A 14,307-nucleotide genomic window follows, 5' to 3' on the forward strand; every position below is an offset into this window, starting at 1 on the left:
AATAAAGATAAAAAATTTTAATCAAAGTTGACACAAAAAGATCTACTTTTTATAAAACACAAACCAAATAATTTAAATATCCTTTTTTGCCTAATTTTTAAATTAAAAAAATAAAGTAGATGATAAATAAAAAATATTTTAAACTTAAATTATTTATTTTTTGTTATATTTTGTAAATAAGTTAAATTAAAAAAATAGAAGATAAACTGAAAGATATATAGAGGTATGTAAAATAATTTATGTGATTTATCATGAATGATATTTTTTTGTTTAAAATTTAGTATTATTTTCAAATACGATATTTAACTTTTAAAATGATTAAATTTATTAATTAAATTATATATATAAAGTCTTTTAATTTTAAAAGATGTTATTCTAAATTAGTATTAAATATTTTTAACATCTAAAATCTTTGTTACTTGTGAAAGTAAAAAAATAATAGAATGAAAAAATTATAAGATTTTTATATTAAGATTAGTATTGCTAAATAAAATTAATCTAAAAAGTTTATGGCAATTTATTAATAGAGATAAAGAATAAATCAAAGCCAAATATTAATACAAAATATAAATATTCAAATAATTATACAATTTATGGTATGTGGATAATAAGGACTCAATAAAAATAATGAAATAACCATTTTAAAAAAATTGTGGAATCAGTCATAATAATAATTTATGCATTACTAAAATATTAAATTCACAAGATAAATATCAATCAAAATTATTAATAAAAAATATTAAATTTCTTATTGAAGCTGGAAGATTGGTTATTGTCTTTTATTATAATTGCAATTAAATTTAGAGGTTACGAATACTTATTAAATAACAATTCAATAGTTTCGCTCAGCAAATAGGAAATATTTTATAAATCAAATTCTATTATCTTGTCAATGTCTTCTTCAACAAACAATGCAAATGCAAATAAGCAGTCTGATGGGATGCCTAAAGGCTAAGTAAATTAGCAAACCTCATCACAATCTAATTCGTTAGGTTTAGCATAACAAGTACAATAGTAAAAGGAATTGCAGTAAAGTGGAGGTAGAGTATAAGCATGCCCTGATGGGAGCCAACCAGTTTCTAGAAGGAATTCAAATAATCATTAAAATGATAAATAATAGCCATAAGCAAAAAATGGCAATCAATAGGGTTCTCACGTAAAAGAAGTAAATGTCAATTATTCAGATGATGAAATTCACATCAATCCAGATTTGGAAAAATTTTTCAAAAAAAGAGAATTCATTGAATAAATATAGAAGCCAATGCTACGATCAAGCTAAGATAGATTTGGTGATGTTAAATCTGCTGGTTCTAGTGTTGGAGCATAATAGTCAGTTAACAATTAAAGAAGAGCTTTACATTAAATGGGATTGATAAGCAAATAGGAATCAAATAATGAAGCTACTAAATTAAATAAACTCAAACGCTATTCAGATAAATTAAGCAACGCCATTAAGTCATTACAACAATGGGAAGAACCTTTAGTTTAAATGGGGGTTGCAAAAACTCCTGATGAAAGGTTTGAAAATGCAGAAAAGGTATTAAATCGTTGGTAGGATTTGGGTCTTATTGATGGGCCAGATACAGAATAAATGATGATGAAATACCCTGAGTATGAAAATGAATTATAAAATGAAAAAATAAATCCTAAAATTAAGAACAATCACAATTCAAATCATTTTCATAGCGATAAATATAATTAAAGCTTAAATAATTTTAATAGAATTAATAAAGATGATGTTGACTAGGATTAGGAAATACCAAAGACAAATTTTAAGATAAGGAACAATAGAGATGGTTCGTAAACTAACAGATATAAAAATGGAACAGGAGATTTGCACCGCTAAGTTTAATAATCTCCTAGATTGAACACAGAAAAGAATTTAAAGGAAGAATTATAATAACATTCACTTTAAAATAATATGTTCACTCCTTAAAATAAACTAAGAAAGTCTTCTTAACAAAACCCCAAGAGAAATCTCAATATGCTAGATGAATAGATAATAAAGAATCTTAACGAAAATAAATTTTTGGAAGATTAAAAAAATTAAATAATGGCCAATAATCTTAATCACCAACATAGGCCTTAATACTAGTAAAAATTATTATCTAACACCTAACCTATAGCTTAAAATAATTTAATGTCTTCATCTTAAAATGAATATGGAACATCTCCAAATATAAACAATTCAGTAAATGGTCATATACTTCAAGCTCGTCCTAGGCTAAGAACTCCTAAAAAGAGTGAAAAATTAAATGCTCCACCTGAATATAACGAAGCTATTACAAATGAAATAGAAAAATAATATAGAATGCGTTACTCAAGTGCAGAACCCCATACTAACAACTAACATAATTTATACGATTCTACTCCAGGAAACAGCTACTAAAAGTATGGTACTTCTTTCTTGTAGCCATAAAGCACAAGGAAGGATACCTATGCAAATACACATCGCAGTGGAGATGAAAATGAAGTTTCCTCTTTGTTCCCATAAATCCACAATTTCTCAGAAACATTTAGACTTACATCAGGAGGAAAATTAAAAAATTCAATGAACCAATCAAGAGCTGAAACTCCTAAGAGAAAGACAAACTACGTATCAACAGCTTATCCACATGCTACATTAATGGGAAATTAAATACGTGGAAGTACTCCTAAATATTAAAATAGAAACCAATTATGATTTAAATGAATATGTTATAGAAGAATTAATTTCCATTTCTTGAATGTTTTATATATCCTTTTAATTATAATATTATTATTTCTTTACATTTAAATATATCTTGTCAAATATTAAATTTACACTCTATTTAAGGCTTCTTAACATTTTATTATAGTAAATGAGATTTAATTTAACAAATCAATCTATTCTTAAATTTAATATTTTATTTTTTTTATTTAAAAAATTTTTATTTTGAAAAAGTGAAAAATAATAAATTTAAAAAGATTAAAATAAAAGGTAATTATTTGGAAAAAAACTGCTTCATACATGAAGGATGTAATAATAGATTATGAATTCCTACTAAATATTAATCTACTTCTTAAGAATAGAAAAATTTATATGGTTGTTGTAGCATTTTTATAATTTAAAATACAAGTAAAAATAAAAATCAACAAACTGAAAAAAATACGTTATTTTTATTTAGATTAATGATGATTGGTATCTACTAAAATTTCTGATAAGCAAATAAGGAAGGTTTATTATGTGACATCGTAAATTATTTAAAAAAATCCTTAACAAATTTTATATTTCACAAACTTTTTATTTTTAATTTTATGAATTAAATTTTTTTTGTTATTGTAAATTTTTATTTAAAATATTTACTAGATTAATGCTTTGTTTCTATTTTATGAATCAAATAGCATGAATATATACAATCTTGTTATATTTAATAGATATCTCTTATTTTATCAGAACCAGAAATTTGTATTTGCATAAAAATTAATAAAAAATTTAATAATATTTATATTAAAAAACCTAAAGATAGCAAAGTAATAAATAACTAGCATTTATTTTATAGGATATAATGCCTAAGCTAAATTAAGTTAAGGAAAGATATATTTACCTCTCACCAACAGTTTAAGCTGGTTGGGAAGATGAGTCAAACATTAATGACTTTGATGGATAAAAGGTTTTAGGAAAAGGTATATTTTTTGTTGGCAATTAAAGTTATTATTAAGATTTCATTTTTTATTTTAATTTTTAAAAACTAAATTATTAACTTAATTTAATGGATTATTAGGTGCTTTTGGTAAGGTCATTAGAGTATTACACAGGAAAAGCTAATTAATTTATGCTATTAAGGAAATCAATAAGAAAAATCTTAAATTAAACAATATGGTTGAATAAGTCACAAATGAAGTTAAAATTATGTACTCTTTAAATCATCCTTACATTTTAAAGCTATACAACCACTTTGAAGATGATACAAATATATATTTAGTATTAGAATATGCTTAAGGGGTAAGATATCAAAAAATTTATACAGATATCAGATTTTGCAAAAATTATTTTTAAAAATTAAATTAATTAGGGTTAACTCTATGTTCAACTATGGAAATAGCCAAATCATCAATTTGAAGAAAAGAAAGTAGCAAAAGTAAATTTAGTTAATGTATCTCAATCGTTATTTAATTTAGTATAATTATTTGAATAGTACATATTTTAGCTTTGCAAGGCACTAGAGCTATGTCATTCTAAAGGAATTATTCATAGAGATATAAAGCCTGAAAATATATTATTGGATAAAGATGGAAACGTAAAGTTGGCTGATTTTGGATGGTCAAATTTTAAATAAAGAGAATCTGATATTAGAACAACATTCTGTGGTACATTAGATTACTTAGCTCCTGAAATGTTATAGAGCAATCATTAACATGATTTTGGTGTAGATATCTGGTCTGTTGGTGTCTTAGCATATGAACTTCTATCAGGTGCTAGTCCTTTTGCTCCTAAAAACAATCAAAACAATGCTGATTATGTCGAAAATACTACTAAATAAAATATTAAAGTATATTTTTTATTTAAAAAATCATTATTTAAGTAATAATTAAATAAATAAAGAATCTAAGATATGAATATCCTAAAAATTTCCCTATAATGGCTAAAGATCTTATAACTAAGATTTTAGTTGTAGATCCAAAATCAAGACTTTCTTTGAAGGAGATACTAGCACATCCATGGATTTAAAGTAATTAAATTTTTAGCAAATCATATCTAAGTAAAAAATATTAAAAAGCCAACTGCCAAAATGAGAATATCTAACTTTTTGAAACAATTGATAGTGGAAAAGAAGTCAAAAAAGGTAAACTAACTGATGAGACTGGATAGGAAGTGAAAACTGTTTTCACTAATGAGGAAATATATAAATATTCAAGACCTGATAGCGTAAAATTCTTTTATTTATGAGACTTTAATTAATTAAAACGAATAAATTAGATTATAAACAAAGACTATGATGAATCGTTTACTAAAAAGGAAAATTTTTAAGGCAGGTAAAATCATATAAAAATATTATTGTTTATTAATAAAAATATTTTTAAAATTTAAATAAATAGTTCAAAAAATATTTCGAATGCAAGCTTTATTTAAAATGCAAATTCTGGTGATTTAAATAAAAAAATTATTGACCAACTGCAGACTCAAATTAAGAAACTTCAATCTGATTACTAAGCAGCAGAATTAGAAAAGTAGAAGAAGAATAAAGAAGTTGAATCACTGAAGTAGCAGTTAAACTATATGAGTAATAGCAGCTAATCAGGAATGGATTCAAAAATGCTTGAAAAGCTTAAAGAAAAAGATGAAAAGTATAATTTACTCAAAAAAGAGTATGATTACATTAAAGAAAAATTTACAGAGTAAGAAAAAATCATCGAAAAAATGCAAAAATCTTCCTAGTAATCTACTTAATACCAAGGAAATTCAGATGAAATTGATAGATTAAAAGATGAGAATTTGTTTTTGAGAGCACAAAATGACTAGTATAAAACATAACTGGTAAATTACTTATTCCCTTAAATTTAATATTTTAGAATTATAAAAAATATTTTAATGGAGATATATTAATTAACATTTTATAATTTTATTAGAATCAGTAAAAGAGCGTCTCAGATAGAAAAAGCCCTATAGAAGATATGATGTAGAGAATAAACGAGTACAGAGAAAAATACGAAAAGATGAAAGATGAGTTATTAAAAGTATAATTTTAAATATTAAATTGAAATTTTATTTATTTATATTTTTTGATTAGTGTCAGTAAGAATTAATAAAACTGTAAAGTTAAAAATCTGGAAACTTATAAAGTAGTGTTACTTCCAACTCCTCAAGCCAACAATTAGGAGATTTAGATGTTTATCTTGAAGAATTAAAGTAAAAGTAGCTCAAATAATTAAATGAAGTAACTAAAAAAAAGTGAAAATTTGTTAATTTATTTAAATAAATTTGTGTTTATGCTTACAAAAAATTAAATTGGTAAATTAATTATAAAATACAATAAAAAATAACTCAAAAAAATTAGAATTTAAATTAATTTCACAATTTAATTAAAAATAAATTTTATAATGTGTATTTATTTTATCAAATTTTGTATGTAAATCAAAGTAATTAAAAATGATAATGTGTAGCATAATAACGAACTTAAGTTTTTTAGTAATACTTTTGATCAAATTGAGGGTGCAACCTTATCAGAAACATTGAAAATTAAGTTGGATTTCCTTTATAATTTTAGTTTTTCTACATATAATTATTTATTTGATTACTAACAAATTAAAATTTATTGACCGTCCAAATGAAAAGATTTTTATTAATACGTAATTAATTATTTAAACGTGTAAATAAGTCATATCTTTTGATTGTAATATTAAAAGAAATTAGAAAACTTAAGTAATGTTCGATAGGAAAATATGCAAAAATATCTAAATAATATAAAAAAATTACGTCTATCTCGACTAACCAAGGTTATATATGTAGAACTTAATAATATAAACAAAAGTATTTATTTTTAGTTTAATTTTTTGATAAACCACATTTATCGTCATTTCAGCTCTCAGAAAATAAATATTCAATTTCGTGGATTGAATTAATTTTTATACTAACATTTAATACATTTGGTTCTATCGCAAAAACTAAATTAATGTTATTCAATATTCCAACATATTGTAGATAAAATTAAGCTTTATCAAATAATTTCACTTTAAGTATGATTATTTTCCCCCTTTGTGTTAAATAATAGAACTTAACAATAAACTTTATTTAGTGCTATATATAGATAAAAAGTATATTTCAGATAAAAGATATTAAATAAAATCAATTATCTCAAAAGAACTTTCTAATATTTTAATAAAGCAAAATTTTATGTCAAGTAGTTTTCACTTTAGTAAGATGAATTTTATTTTTCAACAAGAAAAAGTGAAATGATTGAGTTGACTTGACTTTATTAGCTTTTTTTAAATAAATCAGATTAGATTGAGTGTTTTAAAAAGAATTCAGCATTGAAATAGAGTGATTTGTCAGAATATCGTTCATTGAGGTTTTTGGATTAAAGAAAATAAGCACTTATTATTCATTTCTATTACAAACAATTTTAAAGTAATAATATGTGTGACGATATTTACGAACTACACTTTGTAGTTAACGAAAGCTAATTAATGCACAATTTAAAAATAAAATCAACTATCAATAGTTTTGAGAAAGATATTAAAAAAATTAGTGTTTGTTTTGTTTGTACTTTTAAATTTTGATTTTTACAAAATTAAAAAATTGTTTAAAACAAGTTAAAACTAATTAGAACTCCCTACCTACCTACCTGTAATATTTTTGTTGCTTATTTTGTTTAGGAGCTAAGAAAAATAAATATATAAAATTGCCTCTTTGAAACTTTCTTAGACATTTATTAGTAATCTTTAAATTTTATATTATGGTCAAATCTTCTATTTGACTGCAATTAGCATGGATTAATTTATTTGATAATATTTTTAAGCTCTATCCCGATATGTGTATTCATAGTGAAAGGGTTGATTAATATTTAATTTGTTGTTTTGAGTAATTTAAAGAAAATTAAGATAAAAATAATATCAAATAATAAAATAACTAAAAAAAAAATTAAATATTGTTTATCTTATCAAATTATTAAAAAATTCAAATAAATATAAAAGTATGGGTAAGGTATTTTAGTTTTATGAAGGAAAGACCGTTTTATTGACTGGTATAACTGGCTTTTTAGGAAAGGTCATTTTCGAAAAGTTTCTCAGAACCCTTCCTATGGTCAAGAGAATTTACGTGTTGATTAGAAGCAAGAAAGGTAGTCCCGTTGAAGAGAGATTCAAAAAAGTTATCCATGATTCTGAAATATTCGAAAGATTGAGATAAGAAAAGGGAGATAATTTTTTCAACTATCTTTTCAGCAAAGTTGTTCCTATTGAAGGTAAATAATTAAAACATCTTTTTTATTGCAAAGGCTTTGATTATCACCATTTTTATAATCAACACTTATTGAAATTTAAGTTATTTTCTTCCAAAAGCTCTTTGAAACTAACATTTTAATGAAACTAAAGCTTCTAAGTATATAAGATAACATTTACTATGTCGGATATTAAAATATTATTTAATATTTAAAAATATAGTAATAATATAATTTTTACAATTTAAAAGAAATAAAGCTTGGATTCAATTGTTAAAGCATTAAAATTTTATACCATATTACCAATTCGCTTTTAACTAAATTTACTATTCAAATAGGTGATTTATTGAAGGAAGGATTAGGATTATCAAAGCAAGATTATCAAACTATCACATAAGAAGCAAATATTGTTATTAATTGCGCTGCATCTGTTGATTTTAATGCTAAATTAGAGGAAGCAATTAATATAAATGTAAGAGGTTCTCTAAGAATGATGGAATTATCAAAACAATGCCTTTAACTTGAAAATTTCGTCCACGTTTCTACTTGTTATGTCAATAGTGATAAACGTGGCTGGATTGAAGAAGATATTTATAATACTGAATAAAATGCACGTTAATTGATGGATGATTTGATGAAAATGCCTCCTGCTGAATTAGAACGTTAGACCAAAACAATTTTAGGCAATTACCCTAATACTTACGTTTTCACAAAAAGTGCAGTCGAGCGTATTATCAAGGCTGAACGTCCTCCAAACATGACCATAACTATAGTGCGTCCTTCTATTATCGGAGCAGCTGTAAGCGAACCTTGTGTCGGATGGGTCGAAGGTGTAACTGCTGCCTCTGCTGTCTTCTTACTTTCTGGTATTGGTATGCTTAAGTATATCCATGCTAATCGTAATGCTATTGGTGATGTTGTTCCTGTTGATGTTGTTTCTGATTAAATTATAGTTACTGGTGCCTTATGCGCTAATCTTAGAGATTTATCAGTATTTAATGCATCTACTTCAAGTAGAAATCCAATGCTTTGGGAAGTTTCAGAAAGAAATACCGTCTAATATTGGAGAGCTAATCCTCCTGAGAAACGCTTGGGTAGTTGCGAAGCTTAACTTATTAAAGATGAAAGACATCTCAGATTTAAGCAAATTATGCGTCGTATCCCAGCTCTAGCTTATCTTAAATTATCTAATTTCGTTGGCAGCGAAAACATGAAGAAGAATGCTAACCGCTACTTGAAGGTAATTAGATTAAATTTTGATAATTTTACAAAGTGCAAATAAATTAAAAAATATTTATTTTTTTAAATTTAGTTTCTAAATAGATATTTTTTAAATATTTATTATCAATTTGAAAAAGTAAAAAATAAATAAAAAAAATAGCGCTTTTTATTTATTTCTTTTTAATTTACTTATTTACTTACTTACATCTCTAGTACTCATACTTTATACTTTGATTAATTTATTAAAAATTAGCTACTAAAAAAAGTTAATTAATTTATATAATTAAATAAAAATTAGATTATTTACAAAGCTGAATCAGTAAGCGCTACTTTTAGCCATTTCGCTTCAAATGAGTGGATTTTCGATAGCAGAAAAATCGAAAAAATGATTGATTAGTTGGATGAATAAGAAAAGAATGCTTTCTATTTGGATGTATCTGGTATTAATTGGGATAACTACATTTTAATGTTTAACTGGGGTATGCATAGATATGTCCTCAATGAAAAAGTTGAACCTCCTGTTTCAGACAAAAATGATATTTTAAAAATTAACAATTAGGCAAAATATCCTTACTTCTCTGATATCAATTGGGCACTTAGCTCTGGAAAACCATTTAAGCCCCGTTCTTATGAAGAGTATAAATCACTTTTATTTAATTCTTCAGCAGTTCAAGATGCTATCTCTTTAGTCATCGAATAATAAACTAAAAAGCAAGGTTTTTCTTAAGGATTAGTTGAAAACGTAAACAAAGAAGCTCATGCTATCATTAAAGAAATGATTTCAAACTATAAAATGTCTACTTTGAGAATGATGGCATGGTTTTTACACAAAGTCTTTAAATAAATCTATGAAAAAGTAGTTATTGACGATGTCAATCTTAAGGCTCTTGCTAATCATAATGTTAAAAAAGATGGACCTCTTATTATGATTCCTACCCATAGATCCTATATTGATTTCCTCCTCGTTTCTTATATTTTCTTTGCATATAAAATGCAATGTCCTCATATTGCTGCTGCAGAAGATTTCTTGAATGTTACTGTTGTTCATCATATCCTCAGAGCCTGTGGTGCTTTCTTCACAAAACGTAATCAAAAAGAAAATCCTTTGTACAAAGCTATTTTCTACGAATACGTATAAAGATTATTGATGGATGACTGTATGCTTGAATTCTTTGTTGAAGGTTTCAATTATTATTATTAATAATATTTCAAATTTTAATTTAAAATTTTTTAAATTTAGGAACAAGATCTAGAAGTGGTAAAATGCTCCATCCCAAGTTTGGAATAATGGGTATAGTAGCTGATGCTGTCTTCGACTCTAAAATTCCAGATGCTAAAATTGTTCCAATTACTTTGAATTATGATAAGGTCCTTGAAGGAGATACTTTCCCTTATGAATTATTAGGTGAGGAAAAGGTCAAAGAATCCCTTCCTCGTTTAATTAAAGCTATTAAGACCCTTAGCATGAATTTTGGAAGAATTCATGTAAATATTTGTGAACCAATGAGCATTAAATAATATTTAGCCACAAATTATCCTACAGCTGATTTAACTAATCGTGTTTAAAGAAAAAGTATTATTGAAGACCTTTCTTATAAAATTGAATATAAATTAACTGATGCTCTCGTCTGCATGCCTACAGGTATTGTTTCAGCTATTATGCTCTAATCAAGAAAGGGTATTACTGAAGATAAACTTATAAATAAGGTACACTGGGTTAGCTAAAGAATAGTTGAAAGAGGTGGTATCCTTGCCTTTACCCCAGATGTATCAGGATCTATGATTGCTACCAGATCATCTATGAATTTGCTTGAAGGTATTTTGCTTAAGACAAAGAAGAATGTTTTTGAACTGGAAGTTACTTCAGATACCGAATATAAAAACGTCTTAATGCTTTCATATTACCGTAATTAAATAGTTCATCTTTTTATATTAGAAGCTATTGTCTGTGTTGCACTTACTGCTTTTGGACCTAACGTTGCTTTCAAGGAAGGAGTTTCACTTGAAAGAATATGGGAAGAATCATCCTTCCTTATAGAACTTTTCGAGCGTGAATACGTTTTACCAAACGTCCCTAAAACACTTGAACAATTCTCAAAAACTTTATTAGCAAAGATGATTGAATTAAAGGTTTTAAAGGTTAACGAAAGTGGTAAGATTTGCATTGTTGATGAAAACCAAGTTTCTTTCTATAACTCCCTCATTTATCCTCTTGTTGAGAGCTATTGGTCAGTCCTTTTGAATTTCTACACATTATCTCAAAGCAAGACTAAATTTATGCCATTAAAGAAGTTCTTATAACAAGCTTAATGGTTTACTGAAAATATGCACGATGAAAGAATTATCTAACATCATGAAAGCTGTTCTCTTGACACAATTAAAAATGCTATTTAAAAATACAAACATTTCAAATTAATTCGTACATATACTGATGCTGATAAATCTGGCGCAGAGGAGAACATTCTTCTCTTAGTAAACGAAGAAAAGCTCAACGAACTTGAAACTCACATATAGAAATTCTTAAAGAAAGGATTCTCTTAAAGCGGATCAGTTAGTGATCTTGCTAAACGCACTTTACTTTCTGAGTATCCAATCTTAGCTAGATTATGATTTATTTAAATTTATTATTTCATTATTAGTGTGTTAATTGATTAACAACTCCAAAATATCCATTCGATTATTCTAATTCAAAACATTTAGTCTTATATTATGTCATATTTAGATTTATTTTTGTAAGATATCAAAATTAATTTTAGATTAATTATTCTTTCAATTTGTATTTATTATTTCAACATTTTTTTTCAAATCATTTTGAAAACATTTTTTTTTTCATTTAAGGTAATTTTTCTAAACAAAAAAAATACTTTTTAGAAAATAAAATTTTGGTTGTGAGAAAATTTTTATTTGTTTAATTTTTTATTTTAAGTGTAAGTTAAAATGAAAAACTAATTAGTAAATATTCATTTTTTTGGAATAAAATAAAGCTAATTTTAATTTACGAGCTAATTTCTTTCTCATGGTGTTGTAAATACTTATATTTATTATAATTAATTGAATGGTGAGATTATTAAAATAACTACTTACATAAATCAATCTAAAATTCTAAAAATTATTTATTAATTTTATTCATTCAATTAAAATATCCAGAAAATAAGGAGCTATAATCGATAGATGTAAGAATAAAACTAGTCATTAAAATACAATGAAGAAGAATTATCATAGATTGATGAATAGCTTTCAAAATAAGACATTTTCTTATAGCATTTAAAAAAAGTATATGGATATAGGAAATATAGATGTAAATCAACAGGAAAAATTAAAAATAAGTAGCTTTATGAAAACTAATTTATGATCTAATAAAGGACTGATTAAAAAAATCCCAGTGAAATAGATTCATAATAGTACAATAGTTTAATGGATGCCCAAATATAAAAGTAAAATAATAGAGCTACATAAAATTTTTTAGATATCTCTCTATAATCCTAAGAAGAGCACAATAATCTATCAACAAATGAATGCGAAAATAAATCTATTATTGAATCTAATGTTGATTAAAGTATTTCAAAAAATACGGACTCCTTACTTACAAAAAGAAGTAATTATATTGAGTTACTTCGTTAAGAAAGAAGTAAATTGCACAAAAGCGAAGATCAATAAATTAGTATAAAGAAGAGAATTAATATTTTGAAGCAGCATGAAGATAATTTAAGAAGAGTAAGATAAGAATCAAAAACTACTGCTTTTGGAATATATTCTACAAAAAGACGTATTTTTGAAGAAGAATTAATTGTATATTATTTACTTTATATTTCTAAACATATTGTAAAATTTCTCAAGAGTGGTATTGGATTGGTGGTGTAATATAAATATCTAAAATTTTTAAAATTATCAATTCAATGAAATACTAAACATTCCAAGATTATTACTTATGGAAATTTTAGTATAAATAAATATTTTATAAAATAATAGTATATTATTATGTAAATTAGAAATAAGATATTGAGGATGTGTCAAAGATGCAAATCAGTATAAGAAATGAGAATGCAAAATAAATAAGAGAACAACTTGCCAAAAGTTTATATGATTCAAAATAAAAGTTGAAAGAAAAAATGGTTTAAGATGGAGCTTATGTTCGTTAAATGACTAAAGCTAATGAGGAATAAAGATAAAAAGAATTAGAATAACTCAGCTTTATATAAAGAGAAAGAGTATAAAAAGTAAAAGAATAATTAAACAAAAGTCATGAAGCAATAGAAAGATTTAAAGAATAAAAATAGATGGATTATAAAAAATCATATGAATAAAAACTCACTATACATAAATACTTAGTCAATGAGAAATAAAAAGAGCTAAATAAATTAAAATAAGCAGAAAAACAACTTGTCAAGAAGCTTTCAAGTAGTAAAATTTTAACGTTGTAATAAAATAAGATGCTTCAGTTTTCGTATTATCACAATATAATTTAAGTTGGAGAATAATATCCTTAAATAAAAAAAGAATATGAATAAAAAAATCATGTTCATGACTTTAATGGATTAAATTCTTCTAAATCACCTAAAAATAATAAATCTTTAAATTCAAGCTTCGAAAAATCTGATAGCAATAGTATACTAAGAAGGAGATAATCAAATTATTTTACTTAAGCCAATACAAATCAAACCTCTACAAAAAACTCCTAAAAAAATTTATTTCCCTACTAACAAAACTAAAATATTTTTAAATCAAGTGGAAATTCTCCTAAAAGGTCTAGTTCTGTTGTAAGTAGCTCTTACTTGAAAAGTAATTATTTCTCTTTTTATACATTCTTTTAATTTGTTTTAATTACACTAAAAGATTTTAACATTAAAAATAAGTAAATTAAAAACAAATATCATAAAAATATATAAATGAAATTAATTAATTAATTAATAACAAAATTAATAAATTCAACTTTAAAAATGTAGGAATTTTAGAAAAATACTCTGAAAAGCATCAATAAATGATTTGAGTCTATTAAAAATAAATGGATGATGAAATGATTAGTATATCATCAATCAACAATTAATGATTAATTAAATTTATTTAAACAAAGTTTTAATATAAAAAAATTGCTTAAATTATAAAATACACCTATCTAAATTATTGTTTATGTACATGCATAATTACTATTTGGTTTATAATATATTGCGTTTTATTATATTAGTATTTT

At 24.5% G+C, this 14,307-nt stretch overlaps 4 protein-coding genes across 4 annotated transcripts; all 4 read left to right on the forward strand. All coding sequences in view use genetic code 6, as the record gives it.

Annotated features, from left to right (window-relative positions):
• Nucleotides 1-694: 694 nt before the first annotated feature.
• On the forward strand, nucleotides 695-2,683 carry TTHERM_00221010 (kinase domain protein; the record flags this gene model as incomplete). Its single annotated transcript, XM_001020673.3, has 1 exon — nucleotides 695-2,683. Exon 1 carries the CDS (start codon nucleotides 893-895, stop codon nucleotides 2,681-2,683), a length of 1,791 nt encoding a protein of 596 aa, XP_001020673.2. The 5' UTR covers nucleotides 695-892.
• Nucleotides 2,684-3,527: 844 nt separating this feature from the next.
• Nucleotides 3,528-5,915, forward strand: TTHERM_00221019 (plant dual-specificity MAP kinase kinase family domain protein; the record flags this gene model as incomplete). The annotated part of the gene is made up of 10 exons (XM_001470864.2): nucleotides 3,528-3,645; nucleotides 3,744-3,964; nucleotides 4,035-4,100; nucleotides 4,158-4,511; nucleotides 4,565-4,691; nucleotides 4,740-4,888; nucleotides 4,940-4,995; nucleotides 5,059-5,497; nucleotides 5,590-5,697; nucleotides 5,751-5,915. The coding sequence occupies 10 exons, from the start codon at nucleotides 3,528-3,530 to the stop codon at nucleotides 5,913-5,915; spliced, it is 1,803 nt and encodes a 600-aa protein (XP_001470914.2).
• Nucleotides 5,916-7,654: 1,739 nt separating this feature from the next.
• TTHERM_00221020 (male sterility protein) lies at nucleotides 7,655-11,729 on the forward strand (the record flags this gene model as incomplete). Its single annotated transcript, XM_001020674.3, has 4 exons — nucleotides 7,655-7,922; nucleotides 8,237-9,138; nucleotides 9,418-10,300; nucleotides 10,360-11,729. 4 exons carry the CDS (start codon nucleotides 7,655-7,657, stop codon nucleotides 11,727-11,729), a joined length of 3,423 nt encoding a protein of 1,140 aa, XP_001020674.1.
• A 537-nt stretch (nucleotides 11,730-12,266) lies between these two features.
• On the forward strand, nucleotides 12,267-14,106 carry TTHERM_00221030 (hypothetical protein; the record flags this gene model as incomplete). Its single annotated transcript, XM_001020675.2, has 3 exons — nucleotides 12,267-12,908; nucleotides 13,109-13,898; nucleotides 14,063-14,106. Exons 1-3 carry the CDS (start codon nucleotides 12,291-12,293, stop codon nucleotides 14,104-14,106), a joined length of 1,452 nt encoding a protein of 483 aa, XP_001020675.2. The 5' UTR covers nucleotides 12,267-12,290.
• Nucleotides 14,107-14,307: the final 201 nt, after the last annotated feature.

This window comes from Tetrahymena thermophila, assembly GCF_000189635.1.
Source record: "Tetrahymena thermophila SB210 genomic scaffold scf_8254564, whole genome shotgun sequence".
Classification (NCBI taxonomy): Eukaryota; Ciliophora; class Oligohymenophorea; order Hymenostomatida; family Tetrahymenidae; genus Tetrahymena; species Tetrahymena thermophila.